This window comes from Plectropomus leopardus, chromosome 8 (assembly GCF_008729295.1).
Source record: "Plectropomus leopardus isolate mb chromosome 8, YSFRI_Pleo_2.0, whole genome shotgun sequence".
Taxonomy (NCBI): Eukaryota; Metazoa; Chordata; class Actinopteri; order Perciformes; family Serranidae; genus Plectropomus; species Plectropomus leopardus.
In genome coordinates this window covers 33769937-33792101 of record NC_056470.1, presented here as the reverse complement: position 1 = coordinate 33792101, position 22165 = coordinate 33769937, and the positions used below count along the sequence as shown (strand labels likewise).

The 22165-nt window shown below is 37.0% G+C and overlaps 1 protein-coding gene across 2 annotated transcripts in view; it reads left to right on the top strand.

Annotated features, from left to right (window-relative positions):
* acss2 (acyl-CoA synthetase short chain family member 2) overlaps window positions 1-17403 on the top strand; it is a 30171-nt gene extending 12768 nt beyond the window's left edge. The window contains exons 3-19 of one of the 2 annotated variants that reach the window (XM_042491277.1): window positions 441-532; window positions 664-767; window positions 899-971; window positions 3157-3232; window positions 4249-4360; window positions 6053-6097; window positions 8976-9113; window positions 10157-10327; window positions 10501-10634; window positions 11035-11167; window positions 11379-11435; window positions 11931-12011; window positions 12099-12207; window positions 13267-13335; window positions 13559-13735; window positions 13912-13986; window positions 14972-17403. In XM_042491277.1, the coding sequence (XP_042347211.1) occupies window positions 441-532; window positions 664-767; window positions 899-971; window positions 3157-3232; window positions 4249-4360; window positions 6053-6097; window positions 8976-9113; window positions 10157-10327; window positions 10501-10634; window positions 11035-11167; window positions 11379-11435; window positions 11931-12011; window positions 12099-12207; window positions 13267-13335; window positions 13559-13735; window positions 13912-13986; window positions 14972-15099 (1774 nt within the window). In that variant the 3' untranslated portion in view covers window positions 15100-17403. The remainder of the gene's footprint in view (window positions 1-440; window positions 533-663; window positions 768-898; window positions 972-3156; window positions 3233-4248; window positions 4361-6052; window positions 6098-8975; window positions 9114-10156; window positions 10328-10500; window positions 10635-11034; window positions 11168-11378; window positions 11436-11930; window positions 12012-12098; window positions 12208-13266; window positions 13336-13558; window positions 13736-13911; window positions 13987-14971) is intronic. The other variant, XM_042491278.1, reaches the window with a different exon arrangement.
* Window positions 17404-22165: the final 4762 nt, after the last annotated feature.

The following is a 22165-nucleotide window of genomic DNA, read 5'->3' as shown; positions in this document are numbered from 1 at the left end:
TCTGGTTCATTTGTTTTTGCACATGGAAGTGTTGTTTTATTGCACAACATCCATAAGAGTGCCCCTACACTACAGTGAAAACACTGAATGATGGGAAATCTTGTCAATGGTGTGAAAAGAGTTCAAAAAAGAAAAAGAAACAATGGGTTAAACCCTGCTGCTGACTGCTGACATGTTGTGGACTGATGTAGCAGCAGCAGTTTGACACGCAGCATAATGAAGTGTGTACTGGCGGAGTGAAACCATGGCAACACGGACCAAATCAAAGCAATTTATGCTTGTTATTATTGGTTCTATTTATCGGCAAAAAAATGTATTATTAGAATAATCGGTATGACGTCATAAGCCCCATTATCGGGCTGATAATTATTGTGCATCCCTAATAAAAATACCGTTTTTTTGCTCACATGTTGTTCTGTATGTTTTACTGTTTGTTTTAGGGAGGGCAATGAGCCTGGGGATGAGCTGACGGTGACCTACAGAGAGCTGCTGCAGAGGGTCTGCCAGTTCGCCAACGTCCTGAAGTCTCAGGGTACGTTAACGCCGCCTGATCTACACCTAAACTGTGTGTCAGCGAAGATTCAGCCAGTGTTCCAGGAAACCAGTGATTTGTCTGTTTAATTCCCGCTTCACTGTTTTATTCTTCTGTCTTTGTGTCTGCAGGAGTGAAGAAGGGCGACCGTGTGTCCATCTACATGCCCATGGTGGTGGAGCTGGTGGTAGCCATGTTGGCCTGCGTCCGCATCGGAGCCGTCCACTGCATAGTGGTGAGTTACATGCATGGCTTAGTAGAGGACGAGTGCGTTGCAGTGTACACGTGGAGAATTTTGGTTAGTTGAAGATAAAAAAGATGGATCGATTAGATGGTTGTTAATACTGTGTGTGCTGCTGTGTCCAGTTTGCAGGTTTCTCTGCTGAGTCTCTGTGTGAGAGGATCATGGACTCACAGTGTTCGCTGCTCATCACAGCAGGTGGGTTTCAACATCTGCATCGCAGTTTTGTAAAAGAATATTTTTAAAGGCCTTATTGGAGTCCAGGTATCCCCCCCTAATATTTTTATTAGACTTTTTAACATTCATCACACATACAGACAAATCGAACAATGAAACAGTACAGGAAACACACACTGGCCACGCAAACTACATGACTCACCTAAATCCAAAATACATCACATACAACATGTATTACAATTACAGTTGACAGTGATGCAGCACTTAAAATACATAAAGCAGGTTCAGAAAACAAAGCATATTAAAAAAGGAAATAACTTGCTTCAATAAAAGCAAGCGCTGACAGAAACAATGTGTGGTGGATGCACAAGTTAATAAAGGCGATCTATTTGGGCTGTTATATCACTCGGTTATTTCTAACCTGACAGCTGTTCATTCTGCAGCTCTGAAATTTTAAAACTTCATTAACAGATAATGGTAGGGATTTTTTGAGACACCTTTGGCAGAGCTGGAAGAGCCTGAGCGGCAGAACTCGTGTCCGTCACTGAAGTCTCACTCCAGCTTCAGCTAGTGAAGCTGAAACAAGTCTGCAGGAGCCGCAGACTGAGGCGATGCGCTCAGCTGTGACCACTAATCAAAGGCTTATTAGCTGGATTAGAGTCTGGCCATATAAATCTGTTAATCTGCAGGGTTAATGGCCTGTGATTGGAGTGCACAAACACACACACCCACACACATTTCTCATTCATAGAAGTCCTGTAAGCAGATCATAGACTCTTAAATCCTGAGTGACTGGCGGTGAACTTGTAGAGTTTTATCACCTTGTAAAAAAAAAAAAAAAAAAAAAAAAAAAAAGGAATGAGAGCATGAATAGTGAAACAGCGCTCTGCTGGCTGTCGTTGAGTTTTACTGCTGCAGATAAAGTTTAATAAACTATCTTAACTACCCATGAAACTGCAGGAGGTTAGAATCTGCTGTAAAACTCTGGAGCTTCACGTCCACTTGTTAGCCGCAGATATAAGGAATTCAAAGGGCGGATCCATCTAAGTTTTTTTTCCAGGTTTTTCAAAAGGAAATACCGAGTGAGCCGTTAACAAAAAGGAGTGAAGGCTGAGGTTGGGGCTTATAGACCTGTCCTGGAGAAAGGGTGTGGAGCCAAAGCTTAGCATGATATCCAGCTGCTTCTTTTCATCTGTTTTTGTTTCTTCTTGCCGGGTTTAGTCGCCAGTAATTTGTTTACTGCTAGTATTATTGCTATGTACTGTGTATTCTTTGTCTCCCCTGCTTTGCAAAAAGCTCAATAATAATATGTTTGAAAAAAAAACAAAAAGCAGTGATAATAGTAACTGAAAGGCTTAGTTCAGATTTTGGGGCTGTATGATGTGATTTTCTGTACTCAGTGTAATATTTTTTCCATTTATCTTTACCATCACAGACCTTTCTGTCGGGGAAAATGAAGCCATTGTGTTGCTCTCCTCAAAGCCACCAGACTCTCAAAAACAGTAAATTTACCCCACAAATCTCAGGAGATGCTGGTCTGCAGCCACAGTGATCAGTTAGCTAGTCAGTGTTATTGTGTGATTTTCGGATCCAGACTTATACAGCATCCACAGAAGTGCACTCTGACGCTTCTGTGCTGTTTAGAGGAATATCGCTAATTTGGAAGATTGATAATTCACTATTCTCAAAGAGGACTGGGCTCAGTCACAGAGGCACATCAGGTAGGCGAGGAGGTTTATATCTAGTGACGTCATCGTGCAGAAACCTATATTAGGTTTTGTGAATTTTTTTTTTTAAAGATCTGTGGAAAATGGCTTTTTGTGGCTAAAACACAGTACTTTGACCAGAATTTGAATACAGAAGGAACATTATTGGCAAGATACAGAATAATATAAAAATCACAAAAACGCAAGCAATAATGGGCCTGACTTTAACTGACCCCCTCGCACAGAATCATTTGAGATGTAGTGTAAAATAGTTTTTGTTTTCTATTTTTTTTAAAAATCCAATTTAGTCTGCCAGCTGTGCTGCCTCCTGCAGCTTTTATTAGTAACTCTGTTTACATCCAGTCCCGCCTGCTGATAGCCTCACCCAACAAGTACACTTTTCTTGCTGAACTGGTGCGACTGCAGAATGTATGTCATCTCTTCATCTCGTCTGTCTTCGTCTCCGTCACCGTCTCTGTTTTTATGTCTCATTCATTCAGATGGTTTCTATCGAGGAGATAAGCTGATCAACCTGAAAGTCTTAGCTGACGAAGCACTGCAGAAATGCAGAGACAAGTAAGCTGTCACTCACTCACTCACTCTTGCACACACACACGCTCACACACACACACACGCTCACACACACACACGCTCACACACACACACGCTCACACACACACACACACACACACACTTACACACTCACACTTAGACCCTCACTGACCTAAAACCCAAACCATTATAATTAAACCCCTATTATATCTTTGTCATTAATAAAAGCACAAAGGTAAATGCAAAACAGAATTATAGTTACTTTGGAATTTATTTATTATTTGTATTAGAAATTATCTCTAAAAAATGACTTTTTGGGGTTCATATTAAAACAAAGTTAGCTGTATTTACTCTGCATGCATAACAAATTTAAAGCAAGAATATATGACAAACTAAATATTACTTATTTAATTGTTACACTCTGCTCGGCTCTGGATGTTAAAATGGCAAGCTCTCTGAGTATTTTTAAAAGGAAATTAAAGACCAATCTTTTAAATTGTGCTTTTATATATTTTTTTAACTGTTGGTGTTTATTTATTTGTTTTTATCCCTGGTGTAATTTACATTATCCTATCGACTTTTATTTATTGGATTTTATAGCTGTAGTTTTTAGTCTTGGAAAATGTTATTTATTTATTTTTCCCCTGCATTGTTTCAATTATGCAAGTTAAAGCACATTGGGCTGCATGTGTGTATGAAAGGTGCTAAGTTAAAGTTTGGCACCTGTTTAATGCAGAAATATACATGTTTTCGTTTAAAATAAAATCAGTCACACATGTTTGATTACAGTATTTTTCTCAGCGCACATGCAGCATGTTTTTGTTAATATTCATAAGAATCAAACACTGCAGCTGCTGGATTTAGTTCAACTCTTCACTCATCGTGCGTCTGCACAGTTTCTTGTTTCTCTCCTGCAGAATTAAACATGGTGGTTCCATTTACATAAAAATCTATGGGTTGTCCAGTGGTAATATGCACACAAAAATCCTTTTTTATCTTTCAGAGATGGTAATGACGATCATGTCTGTGTCTGTGTTCAGGGGGTTCCCAGTACAGAGGTGTATAATGCTGAAGCACTTGTCCAAAGAAGCAGAAGAGACTCCTCTGGGCTCTCAGTCTCCTCCGGCCAAACGTCCCTGTCCTGATCTGCAGGTAAAAAGATGAACTGAGAACACAAACTGGGCCGTTCCAGACCGGGCCAAAGAGTCACTGCAGCATTAGTTTGATCGTCTGCGATTACACTGTTTCATCATATCATGCAGTCCCATCATAGTGTGTCCTTTAAGTTAATTTAAGTTCACATCCTCCCTAAAAACCGTCATTGCTCTGCTTCTCCCACGTTTGTCAGATAAAATACAGAGTTTAAGTTTTACTAACATTTAAATAATACTCATTCGACTCATTTGATTGCTTTTGACTTGACTGGAAAAGGGTGGTGGTCTTCTTAATTTTTCTCAATGTCAACGTATTTCACGAAAGACCAAAACCAACGATGAATTGATCCCATGAGAGCTGCAACTGCACGAGTGTCTTTTATACCCGTACAGGTTGGAGATATAATGCACACGTGATAGAAAGCAGGGTCACATAGGCGGGGGGTCAGAGTCCGAATCCGAATCGGGTTTTATTGCCAAGTACATTTACATATACGAGGAATTCGACTCGGTGTTTTGGTGCAAACAATTAAGATAAAGGAAGAATAAAAAATAGTAAATTTGAGTGGAATAAGACACAAGATAAAAATATAGAACAATATAAAAATATAAAAAAATGAAAAATAGAATATAAAAGATAATGCAAAATACCTGAAATGTAGTGGCTGATACCAATATCAGTGAAATCCCATGATTCTCGATACTCAATTCAATACCAAGGTTAAAAAAAACAAAAACAACCCCCCCATTAAATCTCATGTATGTAAACATTCACTCCTTTATTTGAAAAAACATTTTAATTGAATTTGATTTAAATTTTACCCATAACGCCCCTGTGTCGCTGCAGAATTGAAGCTTATCAAATTAGTGTGTGTGTGTGTGTGTGTGTGTCAGAGCTTGAAATATCTTCTTCCTCTGTACCGAAGGGCTCCATTGTTCAAAAACTACTTAAAACACATCAGTGAGCCTCGCTGTGTCACTGTGTCTCTGCTCCTTCATCAGCATGAACACACACAGCAGTTTATTTAAAATCAGTCCCACATACAACATCCTGCAGCCACAAATACTCTGCAGAGCACCAAATGTAGATTAATCCACCCCTGAAAATAGTCCACAACAAATGCATTGTTTCTTACTGTTTGTGTGATAAACTACAGTGAGCAGCTTTTTTAGGAAATTACTAAAACTTCTTAAAAAATAAACTATATGTTATGATTTATGTCTTCAGTAGGAGCAAATGTGCTTGGAGCCGAGAGTCAAAGTTTTGAGAAATGGACTAACATGTTGTTGGTTTTGGTCTTTTCCTGTAATTTATTGACAATAAGACAAATGCAGGCTGTCCCCAGCCATAATCTGTAAATAATATTTTCTGTTTCTGTACACCACCTATGTTGCTAAAATTTTAGACAAATTCTGAATTCTGTCATTGGTTTGTTATGTCCATTTTTATGTTTTGTTTTCGGGGATCTTTGTAGCATCTACATTTATCTTTACAAAACCAATCTCGAAAAGCTCCTAAATCTTCTCTCAATTTCTCAACTTGAGGTGACGTTGTGGACCCTGTTTTTCTTTTAATTATGTGGTCTTTAACTTGGGTTTTTAAAGTAACCACTCTCCCTCATAACTTCTCCTCCTCCTCCTCCTCCTCCTCTTCCTCCTCCTCTTCCTCTTTTCCTTCCCTCCCATCCAGCAGGAGAAACAGGGGAGAGTAAGGAAAACACGTCCTGTTCCGCAGGTATTTTCATTCCCTCTTCCCTCCACTAAACCCCCATAACACCTTTTTGTTTTTTCACTTTTCAAAAGGATATTTCACCCACAAGTAGAATTTTCATATAGCTGCTGCTGCAGGGAAAAAAATAAACAAAAGAATAAATCTTCCCTGAAATTACCTGAATTTTAGAAGCATTTAAGGTGCTTTCTTTCATCACTTTAAATCTATGATTTTATTTTATATATATAATTTAAGAAACTATTATCATAAGACTTTCAATCATTGATTTTACCCGGCAACAGCAGTTTGTTATTCCTGTGCTTTCTGATGGTTCAGATTACATTTGTAAAGATAAACAATTATTTTTCAATTAGTTTTTATTTATATGACATCTGCTATTAACTATTGAACAATAAGAAACAAACACAATTAGTGAAACTAAAATGTAAAACAAGACTTTTTGTTACCTTGTCAGCTTTTCAAAATTTATAATTTTTATGCTACAGTCTGCAGCAGAATCAGAATTCTGACCAAATTTCGACACAAATGTAAAATAAAAATAGAGAGAAAACTGCACCAGAAGCAATGGGAAAAGTGTTAATTGTGTTTTCAGATGTTTTCTGGACCGTCTAAATTCACCGGAGTAAGATGTAAATTCTCTTCACGCGTGCAGTTTGTATTAACAGTGTTTTTTCTCTTTCTGTATCTGTTGTGATCTCACTCTGTAGCTTTAAAGTTTTATCGACTTACTGGTAAACAGCCCAACATGACCTGCTGAAATGTTTTTCTCACTAATGTAACTGCTGCAACTCTTCTCTCCTTCACGTACAAGTCAGGAGGAATCAGGGGTCTGTAGCTGCGATTCACTGGGATTAGATTTTGGTTTACAATTTAATAAATGCAGATTTGCTCAGTCTGCACATGCAACAAAGGTAAGCCATGAATGGGACTTGAACCAGCAACCTTCCTGATCCCAACAGGCAGCATAAAAAGGGTCTTTTTCAGCGGTGACAGTGAGCCAATCCTGTAAAGCTTTGGCCTAAAAGATAAAAAATGAGCTGAAACTCACCGTAAAGTTCAAGTCTCTTTAGTTTCATCACTACCCAGAGACAGCTTTCACATTGTCATATTGTTTTTTTTTACATTTTCATGTTATTATAAAAGATCAATTATGGCATTTTTAAAGATAATACTGCTCTGAAATATAGAAAAACGGCACTAATATTTTAATTTAGAAGCCCTGCTTTGAGCAGGATAATCCACTTGGACCCCTGCAGTCAAATATAACACTTTACTGAATTGTTGCTAATCAGTTTTGGATTTTGTGTTATTGTTTTGCAAAACACTTTTGTTGAAATTAGTGCTGCTAAACTCAATTTCAGAAAAATACTCATTTTATAATATCCTAATATTGATTTCAGGCATCACTCCTCGTCATGCATTATTTCTGCCCAGCATTTCATTTACACTTATGTTAATACTTTCTATTCACGCTTTTTTTTTTTTTTCATAGAGTCAGAATTTTGTGTTAATATACAATTTAATTTTATAAAGCTTTAATTTCCTCCTTGTGTTTTGTCCAGGTGCAGGCGCTAACAGACCCCTGATTCTTTCTCATTTACGTAGTTTTATATAAATAAATACCCTGGATCAGAGGTAGAGCTCTGTGTTGTCTCATATTATCTCAATCTGAACTGTACGTGTTTTCATTTTCTGTTTTTGTGCCCAAAGGGCAGAGATTTAAAAATGAAAAAATGATAAAGTAACTTATTTCTTTGGTTTATACTCAATTAAAATAATTAATTCTAAAAGTCTCAACATGAAGGAATTATTTCGGTCATTTTGTAATGAAAACACAAGGCCCTGCCAATGTGATAACAGCTCTGTGTCATTTCCTCTTTAATCGAGAAAAAGGCATTATGGGAGATGTATTTCTGTGTGAATGAAGTCCAGTGGACATCAAATCTGGGTTGATTTGCTGTTTGAAAGGAGCTCACTTGATTGTTTTTGACACATTAAGGTAGATCACATTGATCCAAAACACACAAGTTTTTTTGAAATATGGTTTATTTTAATGCAAAGCCTCTATGTACTTTATCTTTCTCCTTCTCAAACCAAATCTTTCTGTTGTCCAAAAATTTTCAGGCTATTTTGGATAACATTTCCCCCATTAGTCCTCTAACAATATACACATTTTACTTCATATTTTAGTTTTTTTTAAGTCTTGTTTTCAATTGACCCAGCTCTGATTCACCCTCAGGAAATAAGTTACAACAAAACGTACGTGTTTGTAACTTTTCTAACAACTCTTTGTTGCTTTGTTCACTGTAACTCAGATCTGCAGTTTTCATGTTTTGGACTTTTCTCCAAACTAGCTCATCAAACTAACTTTCTTTCACCTTTGTGCCTTCGATTATAGAGACATTTGTTGTTTTTGAATGTTTAGTCGCTGATTGATGCAAATTTTATTGATTTTTGTGTTCACTTTAGGGCTGGGCGATATGGAGAAAATCAAACATTATGATATTTTGACCTTGATATCGATATTGTGGAAATATAGTATTGTTTACTATTGGTGCTTTGACAAAATATTTACATAATAGCATTTTCGATAATCATCAGTAATGTGGATATAATGACAACATGTGTAAAGACAAATAAAACATTTAGAAGAGTCTAGTAAGTTTAGAAAATGACATCACTTTTATTATAATGCAGCCTTTAAAACCAGGAAAAGACAACATTTATGATTTAAATTCCAAAATCAAAAAGACGATATCTAGTCTCTATCACGATATCGATATGATATCGATATATTGCCCAGCCCTGCTTGACTTGTACCATCTGTTTATGTGTGTGTGTGTGTGTGTGTGTGTGTGTTTGTGTTTGTGTGTGTTACCAGGTCCCGTGGAACCTCGAGGTGGATTTGTGTTGGCACACTTTGGTCTGCGGAGCTTCAGACGAGTGTGAACCAGAGTGGTGCAATTCTGAAGATCCTCTCTTCATCCTCTACACCAGCGGCTCAACGGGCAAACCTAAGGTAGTGTAAACACACACACACACACACACAATGATGTTCTGCACACATGAACACAGATACACTGTGTTTAGATGGAGATAATTGAATTTTGATGCAAACAGTCAGAAAATGTTGGTGTCCGTGGCTGGAGCCATTATGTTTTTTGAGTTTTCTGTACATACATATTTACTGAGATACGTACAAACCACGTTTTTGAAGGTGAAATCTTAAGAACACCTTGAGGAAGTTTTTCCTTTCTTTTTAAATTTTTTTTATTGACCATAACAGTACACAATTTGCAATAACAAGAGATAGGGCAGATGTGCAATGCTCACCCTGCTTTTTCAAATTTGGCACAAATGTCGACTTTAAATCAACTGATTAGAGTTTGGTGGTCAAAGTCGCTGTGACCTCACAAAACATTAAAAATGAAAAAATTTCACAAAAAACTATAATAGAATATAATGATAAAGTGATGACATTTTCTATCCAAAAGGCAGTGGGAGATGACGTACCTAAAAGCCACATTTGAGCAAAAGTACACATATCTTAAAGTCACCTATTAGAATATCACCTGAGTAAAGTCTAAAAATATTTGATATTTACTGTACTTGATTATCAAAAGTAATTTTAGGAAATTATGTGTAATTAGGTATTGAAAGTAAATGTACAAGTAAATGCTGATAATAAAAAACGAGCAGCCAGTATTTCGAGGATTTTGAAGTTTATTATTTTGTTAAAAAATCCAGTTTTTCCTTCCCTATTTTGTAGTTGGTAGCTAACTGGGGTGAACCTCACTGAAGTAATACTGTACATTTCATTTAGGAAATGTAGTGAAGTAAAAGTTTACAGAAAACCAGCCCCAAATCATCATCAGGACAGAAATGTAATGCTGGAGTATTTTTTACCTCCAACAACAAAGTCAAAAGGAATTCTGTCATTTTATTTCTTATCTGCAACTTGGCAAGATTGTTTGGGTTTTTTTGTCTCTTTAAATTTACAATTTTTTAATCATCAGACATGTTTCAGTGTGAACCAGCGCTCCTCTCTCCTCTCGTCTGCAGGGAGTCCTCCACACAGTCAGCGGCTACATGCTCTACACTGCCACCACCTTCAAACTGGTGTTCGACCACCAGCCCGACGACATCTACTGGTGCACGGCGGACATCGGCTGGATCACCGGACACTCCTACATCACCTACGGCCCGCTGGCTAACGGGGCCACCAGCATCCTGGTGAGTGCCGGCTGAGGGATGACGGGACAACTCAGATAATGTGTTTTCAGTCAGTGACACAATCCCAGTTCCACGCACCAGTACAAAGTCTGAAATGTGATGCTCAAATCTGTTTTCTTCACTTTTTTATGTTTAGTTTTTATATTTCCTGTCTGTTTGTGTGTGTTTTTCAGTTTGAGGGCCTGCCGACGTACCCGGATGTGAGCCGTATGTGGGAGATTGTGGACAAATATCACGTGACCAAATTCTACACGGCTCCGACCGCCATCAGGCTGCTGATGAAGTACGGCAAGGAGCCGGTGCAGAAGTGAGTCGTCTCTGACCATCACACACTGACTTTATATGATACTAGTCTTTATTGTTTCTGTGTGTTTAATGCAGAAATTAAACATCAAAATGCATTTTTAACAACTTTATTTATAGAGCACATTTTGAGACGAGCAGTGGTTTTTATTCATCCATAAAGCTTTAAAAAAAGATGCTTTTTCAAAGCTAAATTTCATCCCTTTTTATCTTTAAACTCACATAATCTTGATGCTCAGATGCTGGCTGAGAGAGACCTGTGATGTCAAAGTCGTATAATTAATAATATATAAAAAACCGAACATAAATAAGTTTGACGAAAAGATTAATGATTAAAAAAAATTAATGAAATAAAAAAATAATCTTTTTAATCGTGTTTGTGGTAAATCACCTCGTCTCTGCAGGTACAAGCGAGAGTCTCTGAAGATTTTGGGGACGGTGGGAGAGCCCATCAACCCTGAGGCGTGGCAGTGGTACTACACCGTGGTGGGAGAGAAGAGATGTCCGATTGTCGACACGTTCTGGCAGACAGAAACTGTGAGTGGTTACAGTCTCAGATATCCACTGAGGGGGAGACGATTTATTTGATTCATTTCCTCATGGACGAGAGGACGACAGTCCTGAATCTTTTAATCTTGTCTCAGCAAATTCAAATGTATAACATTTAATCTGCCTCCCCCTGCTGGAAAAATGGCGTATTGTACGTATAAAAAAGACGCTCCTAAGCGGACGTTTTCTGGCCTTTCAGGGTGGACATGTGTTGACTCCTCTGCCTGCAGCCACACCCATGAAACCCGGCTCTGCGGTGAGTAAATATTCAAAAATAAAACACACTGATAATATATTTAGCGCTTCTTTTTTTTTATCTGCAATGCTTCAAATTTATAATGCTCAATACATACATTAGACAGTTTCAAACTAAGAAATTTAAACTTTGAAAGGGATTTGAATGAATACATGACAAAAACGTGATAACATTTTAACATATTTGGAGCTAATGCCGTTATTAAAAAGTGAAAATGAAGACTTAAGCAATAAACGCTACATTAAGCTGCTTTTAAAGGTGTTCAGGGTTTCTATTACTCCTTTTTTACCTCATTTTGCATTTTTAAAAACTGCATAAAAGATGAGACTGGTGAGGTTAGAAATCTAAAAATCCAAACAAAACCCTTTGACTCTTTAAACACAAATGATTGAATTTTGATAATACGATTACAGTACAATCAATCCACATTTTCTATAGGAAAGATGAATAAAAACATACTGAAATTTGTCATCCTTTCTTTTCCTTTTCTTGCAGACGTTCCCGTTTTTCGGAGTGGTGCCGGCCATCCTGAATGAGTCTGGAGAAGAGCTGGAGGGGCCGAGCGACGGATACCTGGTGAGAATCATAATCAAATAATCGAAACTGTTGTTTCTGTTTTTGACTCATCGCGTGTGTTGATCGCTTTCTGCTTCCTCCAAACAGGTGTTCAAACAGCCGTGGCCGGGTGTGATGCGGACGGTGTACGGAAACCACCCGAGGTTTGAAACCACCTACTTCAAGAAGTTTCCTGGATACTATGTTACAGGAGACGGTGAGAGACCAAAAACACTGGATGAGCTTTTTATTTTACTGTTATCTTTCTTCTTTTGTTTTGATCTGTTTTCTACTTTTTTAAAATGTTTCTGGTGTTCACACACTAAAATATGACTCACTGTCACAGAACTGGGGTATAATACACAGAGAAAGAGATATAACAGTGCTTACAAAACATTCCTCAGAATATTTAAATCATTATATGAAAAAAAATGCCCAATTAAATAATATGGCCTAAAACTAAAATATACTAATTGTCCCTGGATCATAAAGGGATTACAAATTGCCTCCAAAAAGAAAAATACACTTTATGGAGATTTCATAAGACAGAGAACTAAAGAGGCGGAAAATTATTATAGAAAAACTATAAAAATAAGTGAACTGAAATTATACGGACAAAAAGAAATAATATTATAAGAAAATACTAGATGAGACCAAAAAACAATATTAAAGTATTATGGAGTAAATTAAATAATATTTTAAGATATATCTCTAGTAAAACAAGTTATCCCAAATATTTTATTGATAAGGATAATGAAAATTAGAATATGAATTACGTGGCTAATACCTTCTATCAGGTATTTGTAAATATTGGACTTGACCGAGAAGGAAAATATGTTAACCAAGTCATCATGCGTTTGACCATTTCTTTTGCTTTATTTTCATTGTCTGTAAATACACATTTTTGGTCTATCTGCTTCTTTGTATAGTGATTTCTATATTTCCTTTTTTTACATGTTGGAAATAAATTAAATTTTAGTTTCTTTAATTTTATATTTTTTATGCTTTATTCAGTTTGTGTGCACAAGTATCAGCCTCTACCTATTTTCTACCCTTTTTATTTTATAGTTGTTTTTTTCATAAATAAATTCCCACCTATTTATTTGTTCACTCTATTTTATTTATTTATCTTTTTATTTTATTTCTTTCTTTATTTATCTATTAATTTATTTTCCCTTTTTACATGTTCATTTAGTTGTTTGTTTTGTATTTTTACATTCAAACAAACCAATAAAAAGAAAATTACAAATAAATATATATATTTTTAAATGTACAGGGTGCCGCAGAGACAAGGACGGCTACTACTGGATAACAGGGAGGATAGACGACATGCTGAATGTCTCCGGTAAGACAATGACCTAAATGGATGACTTGACTTCTTTCTTCTTTTCCACTTATTCAAAGTTTCAGTCCAAAAACAGAACAAACATTTACCAGGAGTAAGATCCAATAATGGATCGCACAGCTTCTTAGAGAACATGAACAGAGAAAAAGCTGTGACGAAGCCTCGCGATTTAAATACTTCGACCCGTTAACCGCCTCCGTTTTTCCCGCTCTTTTGCCTCCAGGTCACTTACTGAGCACCGCCGAGGTGGAGTCGGCTCTGGTGGAGCACGAAGCCGTCGCCGAGGCTGCTGTGGTGGGACGACCTCATCCTGTCAAAGGAGAGAGCCTCTACTGCTTCGTAACGCTCACTGACGGAGTGACGTTCAACAAAACGCTGGAGGCAGAACTCAAACGGCAAGGTCTGTATAAACGGCTTTGGGAAAGCTGCATTTAAATGTGTTTTTGTTCAGGGAGTAAGAGTGTCCACTGAAATTTCTAAATTATTTCTGCTGAAGATTTTATAGTTGTCTCTGAGATATATTCTGTTAAAGCATTTTTCTTTCTGCACGACATTATTTATCTTTGATGTTCACAGTGCGGGAGAAGATCGGTGCCATCGCAACACCAGACTACATCCAGAATGCTCCGGGGCTCCCCAAGACTCGATCTGGTAAAGTGACCAAATGAAAAAAAAAATCAATAATTGAGACTCCCTTCTGCGCTGTGATATGTCTGGTGGATGTAATTTGGTAGAAGGAAAATAGTTCCTTCATGACAAAGCTCACAACAAGGTCTGTGGATTATCATGATTTCAGGACAGAGACATTACTTTTGAGTTTTTTAAATGTATTTTTTGGCACTCACACCAAAACAACCTAGAGTGGTTTCTAACACTACAGATAAGAGGGAAAAATATGTATTTAATTTTGGGGTGAACTGTCCCTTTAGGTAAAAGTAGAACTCCACAGTATAAAAGTCCCCCATGGTACAGAAGTATTATCAGCAAAATGTACTTAAAGTATCAAAAATAAAACACATTAGAGGCGCCCAGTAGCTCAGTTCGAAGAGTGGACGTCCCATGAACAGATGCTTTGTCCGTGCTGCAGCGTCCGCAGGTTCGATTCCAAACTTGGCCCTTTGCTGCATGTTATCCCCTTCATGCTTAAACTGTCCTATTTAACTAATAAAGGCAAAAAAGCCCCCAAAATAATCTGAAAAACAACAACGACAAAAAAACAAGAGTATGCAGAGTAGCGCCTTTCAGTATGTTATAATTTTATAGAATATTATAATTTCAAAAAGATATATAGATATAGATATAGCTATATAATGACTAACGAATGTAGAACCAGTTTTAGTTTCTGTGTTTACTATTGGGTAAACTACTTGTATAGTACTGCATCATATCATAATTATTTCATGTTTTTTTATGTAAATGTAACTTTAGTGCAAGTAAATGTAGTGGAGTAAAAACTACTACAATATTTCCTCTGAATTATGTAGTAGTGTTGCAGAAACTGTAAACAACAAAACACAAGCATATCAAAATTCTAATTAAGTACACGTAGTTGAGTAAATGTACTTAAATTCCACAGCTGCTTAAAAGTGCACATGCGTTATTTTAAACGTACCATCATCACCTCCGCCCTCGGCAGGTAAGATCATGCGACGGGTGCTCCGCAAAATCGCCTGTGACGAGCGAGACCTGGGCGACATCTCCACGCTGGCCGACTCCTCGGTGGTCGAGCAGCTCTTCCAGAACAGATGCTGCACCGGCGTGTGACGGCCCCCGGGATCCTCGCAGGGAGGCTCCGACTGCAGCCGCACGCCAGCGGCCACCAACCCAACCAGGGAAGAAGAAGAGGAAGAAGAAGAAGAAGAAGAAGAAGAAGAAGAAGGAGGAGAAATCCCATGAACTTGGTCTTGTCCAACAAACAACCTTTAGCTCCTGATGAGTACGACCGGTGTGCACTAAAATGACCCCGCTGTCCTTTAACGTAAGAAAAATCAGCAGCAGGCAGAGACACAACGTCTGTCTGGTTTCCCACTTCTGTAAAAGTAGAAATAAGTCAAACGGCAACGAAGGAAACGCAAGAATGAATACGTCGATTGGTCTGTCGATTTAAATGTTTTCCGCAGCCTGACAGAGTTGCTGCTGCTTTTAAAAACAAGGCGGTGGTGTGTTTGAGAGAAGCCAGAGGTTGTTTCTGTGAAAGACCGACCTGCAGTCCAGCTGCGTGGAAGAGGCAGAACAGGCTAACCTTTTGTTTTAACCTCATGTTTCAGCCAATAATACGCAGCGATATCTGCAACTAACTGCTCCGTAAAAACAGTACCTGTGTCGTACTGTTGCACCACAGAGAGTTTTTGTTTCCCACCGTGGAATCAGGCTGACGTGAAGTGCTACCTGTAACTGCCTTTAGTTAAAACAGCCGAATGTCTCCTCCCCTCGCTCGCTGCCATAGTACTCTTATGTACACTGATGATTAGCTAAGTCTGGGAACGCTCAATATTTCTACCAGTTTTAATTTCTATTGTCATTTTCTAAAAAAGAAATTTAAAAAAAGTAGATTTGTGTAATTTTCTTTGTTTTTATTCTCCTAATTTTTGACATAGGATTTGTTGGGTTTGTCTGTCAGTGTGTCTGCACGCTTTTATGTTCTTCTTTGTGTTTAATTTGCAGAGAAGTGATCGGCCCCCCTTTTTTTTTGTTCAGTCTGGTGGAAACTGGGAAAGTGTGTTCAGCGTCATGTAGCTCAGGAGCTCCTCTCACAAAAGCCCCAAACCAGCTGCAGGTCTGATACTCAAAAGGGAACACAAAACAAAAAAAAAACCTTTCTAATTTAGTCTTGTCATGTTAGGTAGTGTCATGTTTCCAGACTGAGAATGAGATAACATGGATGTGAATAACCAGTTTATGAGGCTCATCCAGGTTATGATTATTTTCGGGATGTGGCGTTCACACAGGTTTCTTTCAGAGTACTCCAGCTAGTATAATCGGGTTTCTCATAAACGGAATATGGTGTTTACATGCTCAAACGCATAAAAGGGATAATCCAAAAACCTGATCGTAAATGGGTTATTCATGTCCATGTAAACACACGCGATGTTTCATTATAAGTTCAGATTTTACCGATTTCTCTGATGAAAACAAGGTACCAGAGTCAATCCTAAATGGCTGTAATTATGTGAACGAAAATTTAAATTTGGTTAGTCTGAGCATGATAGGGTTCGGTTTTAAAAATAATACAGAGTGAAGTCCAAAGTCAAGAGTAAGAAATTTGTGTCTTTTTTTCACTGCTTTGTTTTTTTGTGTTCCTGTTGACAAGAATACATCAGAGTATTTAAAGCTTGCTTAGGCAGAAATCTGGAAAAGGCTAAAAAATGTGAAAATATACCTTCCTCAGGCAGTTCTCTGTCCTGAGGCTCTCGCACGGGACAACTGTTGGTGAAATTTAGTGTTTTAATGGGATTAAGTTGACAATAATGAAAGTATTATTTGACTTCTCCATCCTTTTTCGTTTTTTCGAATAACATTTCTGTCAGTCTGTGGGTCAAAAAACAGGGATTTCCAATCGAAAGACTTAATCTTGAACTTCTTTCATCCCATGCTAAGCAAGTTTTCATTCACAGCATAAAACTGAGTCAAATCCATCATTCTGAGCTAATTTGGGGCTTTTAAGGTTTCTATAGTAGACGACGTCTGTAATTGTGAGAATGACTGATATTGTGCGCTTTGAACCAGAAACAGGACCTCACAGAGATTTAATCAGATTGATTTTTTTTAATGTTTTTGAATTTGTTGCTGATTGTGTCTCAATGTGCCAACCTCAGTAACAGTGGAGCTGGATGTATAGAGCAGATAATTGTATCTAATGTGGAGGGAAAAAAAGTGCAGCTGCTTATTTGATTTAGAAGCTTTTTATTTTTGTTTGTATTATAACTCGGGTGAAGGAAAGACAATTTTGATGTTTGTATTTTTTTTTGTTTTTCTCTCTGTTCATCCTCAGTTTGTGTTGTTTTCATTTCTCTGTTTGTATCGACGTTGTATGCAATGACAGTAAACGGACATGACTACTGCCTCTCACCCTCCGTCACCGGCTGGTCCTTTAAAACTGAGTATTTGTGTGTTTTTGCAGAGTATTTGGGAACAAAATCATGTTTTTTGACATCAGATTTTATGGGTCTTCAGAGCTGCTTTTCATTCTTCATTTTTTGATAATTTTGACTGTGTTCATGCATATGGCCTGCATTTGGGTGAGATTGTGTATTTTTTTTAATCTTGAGGTTTCCAGCTCAGCTCCTACAATAAGTCTCAAATACTCTGTGAAAACCAAATTGACACATTCAGACTGTTACGTGCACAAATTGCACCATTGAAACCCATTCAAACTGCCATTTTTGATCCAACAGCCATCAAAGCATAAAAATGTGCATCACATTATTTCTAGGTGTCATTCTAGGCTTTTGTTTTGTAATTTCTAATTCCAAATGTGTACTACTTTTACTACTCTGCTTTTAGTATACTGAAAGTAAGTCTTTTTTGTGTTTTTTTTTCATGTAAAAACTGGAATCATGACAAAAACCTGCCATTCAAAGGGTTAAAATTCTGAAAATGAGTGAATATTTTATAGTTATGATTAGGACTGATGTTAAAAAATTAATGGAAGTTGAAAATAATATCTAACATATTAAAATAATTTTTAATTTTTTTTTGTTTTATTTTAAAAAGAGCTTTTTTGGGCAGAGATATACGAGTGTGAGTGATATTAAAGCGGGCCCTAAGGGAGCTGAGCTGGATCATGAAGACGTTTTAGGTAAGACCTCATACATGGACTTATTTCCAAATACAAATGTTTTTCCTCCTTAAAGGTCCGATGTGTGTAATGATCACACATATGTGCTCAATGTACACTCAACACAACTGATGCCCACCTCCACCGATAAAACATTTCTAGGAAGAAATGACCACATTATTCCCATTTCTCTGCTGCAGTATTCCAATATTCATGTCCATATGCATAGTTTGCAATCTTGATATACAGTATGCAACACAAATCACAATACACCTCCTACTTGTTGCCCTATTTTTCACCAAGAAAACAAAACTACCAACCTGAAAATAAAGGAAATAAAGCAGCATACCACACTGGTTGTGAGAAAGATCGCTTTTTTGGTTGAAAATCCCCAGTTTCTTTTGTAGTATCCTGATCTGAAAAGCAGTGATGTCTCAGAAGCCATTGCAAAGCTTGCCTGAAATGCATCCAAACCCACATCACACTTAAAAAAAAAAAAAAAAAAATTCTCTTCTTCCTCTCACTTTTCTTTGTGTTTTCTTCTTTTTTCCATCTTTATTTTCAATTTATTTGTTACTTTAAAAAATTGTATTCTTGCCTTTAAGGAAGCATTCACTTAAGAAAAAAAATCGCATCACTTTTTTTTTTTTTAAATTAATGAGATTATCTCAGTATTCAGAGAAAAGTTTTCCTGCAGAAAAATCTGCTTTTGTTTTTCTGAATGAATGAGATCATCATCTTGATTAAAAAAGATTTTTTTATTTTATTTTTTATTGTAAAATTTGAATAACATCACATTTTTACATCTAGAACTACAGTAAAAACTGGCAGGTTATATCTTCAAATACATTGGTGAAAGTGTAAAAATACTTACTGTATAATGTATACAGTAAGTATAATAATACTGTACCCCCTGCAGTCAAAATTTTGATAAGTAAAATTTAAAAAGTATTCAGTATTATTATATATACCTAAAGTAGAAATACTCATTTTGCAGCATTGCCTACTTTGGAATGGTATGACAAAAAAACCAAACATATTTTCTGCATAAATGTAATGGAGTAAAAGTATAAAGCAGTAGAAAATACTGGAAATACTTGAGTAAAGTAACTCAAATTGTACTTGAATACAGTAGCGTACTTGAATATAGTTATTTACCAACACAGAATATGAATAGAAAAATCCAGGAATATGTGCTCTAAATCTTTAATGCTAAATAAATTAACTAAACACCGCGGCCGCCACGTAGCAGCACTGAGCACAGAAGAAGAAGAGGAAGAAGGAGAAAATAGATCCATGGAGGACGCAGAAGTCATGCGCCATTTTGGCTCTGACATCGGCGGTTAGCAGAGCTGCTTGTTAGTTTCCTACCGACAGTTGGGAGTTAAATAGTGTTTTTACAGACACACGCCGCTGTAACATCGGCGTGAATTTACTTAATATGTTGCCGAAAAGTTTAGTGGCATTATTTTTTTTAAGTTTGTGTCACATATTTGACAATTTCATTGTCAAAACTCGCACCAGCGGCTAGCTTCACTGAGCTAAGAATTAAGCTAACGTGAGTGTCTGACTGTTAGCTAACGGTAGTCGGTCAAAGTCAGCAGCAGGAAAAAAGCAACAGTAATTTCGGGGATTAATACAAGTTTCACCGTCAACATTAGAGACTGTGGTTAGGACAAAGCTGTTTTTTTTTTTGCTAAAACCGCTCAGACAGCAGAGTGACAGGAAGAAGACGCAGGTGTTGGGGGTTTCTACAGGTAAGTGCACAAAAATGGCCACGATGTAGCAGTTTGTGGCCGTTAATTAGCAACAGGTTTAACACAGCTAATATCTCTGCAGATGCCAAACTATGGAGAGCTAACATGGACCCTGAGACAGCGGTTCATTTACTGGATACTGTGACCGGAGGTTCTCCAGAACAACTATCATGGCCACCTCTGTGAGTTGAACAGACTTTGAGGACTTAACCCCTTTGAAACCTTCACAAATTCATTTCTGTCAATAATATGGGAGGAAGGCGATAAGGAAATTAACCAGAGATGACTTGAAAAATAGTAAAACGTTTCAAGAAAAAAAGCGCAAAAAAGGAATGTCAAAAAACAAAACAAAACAAAGAAATGACCTGAATTAACGGTGCTAAAAATAAAAATACTTTCCATATATAATTCTAAAAATCATAAACATAATTTCTGGTCATGCCCCCTTAAAAATGTGTTTTCTAATATTTCTCTCTCCTTTTTAAACGTTACTTTTCAGGTTGTTTTGTTGTTGATTATTGTCATGAGAATTGCAGATTGCCTTTTCCCATGTTTAGAAGAGAATTAAACCTTTTTGCTGAGGTTTTAAAGGTTAAAATACCCGTGTAAAGGCATCTGAATTCAGAATCATGAAAAACTCTCATCTATAGGCTAGACCTGTATTTACACTTTTTCTCATTTGCTTGAACACATTTGTCCATTTACGAGTAACATTCTCAAAACAGTTTTTTTAAAATCCCTTTTCAGATCTTCTGTTAAAATACTGTAACCAAAGGAGAAAGTTTCCTTACAATACTGTTTTATACATGCACGATGCAGTATTTGTTAATTAAAATTTGCTTAAACACATTTGTCCATTCAAAAGTTCCGTTTTCAAAACAGTTCACACACATCTAATCTGAAAGTCCCTGGCTGAAATGACACATTTCATATGCAAAATGCTCTAACAGTCACAAAACATTAAAAACAAGCTAGAAAAGCAAATGATTGAATCAGTCAAAATGATGTGGTCAAATTAATATGCTTTCAATTAATCATAACACAGTGGACACCAAAAACAATATACAGATGTAGGTATGACTTGATTCAATTAAATGCCTGTGCTATTTGCTGATCATTTATAGTATATGCCCCAAAATGCAAGGAAGCAGGAGTTACAGCATGGGGTGTTTTTTTTTCTCCATATATGATTTTACAGGAGAAAAGACATCTTGCTTCACTTTGTATCTGCAATTTATTTTCAAATCATTTCTGAGATGCCGCGATGAAATGCAGTAATAGAGGAGAACGTTTTCGTCTTTTATTTTATGACTTAAATTATTCATCTGTGCGTGACTGTGGACTCTTTGATTCATGCATGTGAATAGAAACACAAGGGTGTCATCCTTTCCAGACAGAAGGACTGATTGCTGATTTAGGAGTTGTGCAAGGGAGTTTCACGCAGGTGCATTGGAGATTTACAATTATGCAAGTAATTTCTGTCAGCTGTGAACAGAAATTTGTTGAACACAGTTAATCCAGTAGATTTGTTTTTTTCTCCTGTGAGATCAGTGTAAACTGTTTGGAAAAAGGATGTGAAAAATGTGTGAAACCATTGAAAAAGAATCGTGCTAATAAGGTGATTATGAAGACAGGGTGAATCCTAGTTTAATTTAACATGTCTTAGCAATCAAGAAAAACTGTAACAAACACAGCTGCTCTCTGCACATGCATTTCTTTATTCCTTTTTCAAGATGCCCTGTTGAAATACTTCAAAAAGGAGAATGTTTTCTTTTTTTCTTTTTAATACTTTAAGTCATGCAGTAATTTGCATGTGCCTTTATCCTCTTTTAATAATGCTTGCAGAAAGCAACATGGAGAAGAGTTTCACATAGGTGCTTTAGAGATCCCTTAATCAGCTGCGAATGGATGTCTTCCATTTGTTTTGGATCTTTCTGTCAGATGTGTGTTAAATGTTTTGAAAAAGGGTATAAAAATGTGTAAAACCAGTCAGAAAGTATCAACACAGACTTGTGACCTGTGATAAGGGGGTCTGTGATAAGGTGCTGATGAAGATCAAGTGGATCCTAGTTTAATTTTAGCAATCAGTAAAACTAACTGCAATGAAAAAGGCGACGGGCAATTTACTAGTGTGTGGCCATCAGTCAGCAACAGGATTAACACAGTATTTCTACAGATCCTGAACTTTGGAGTGCTATCATGGACGCTGAATTGGCATCCCTCCCAGACCCCTGAGTGAGCTGTTTATTTGCTGGATTATGTGACTGGAGGTGCTAAAAAATATCATGACGCCAGG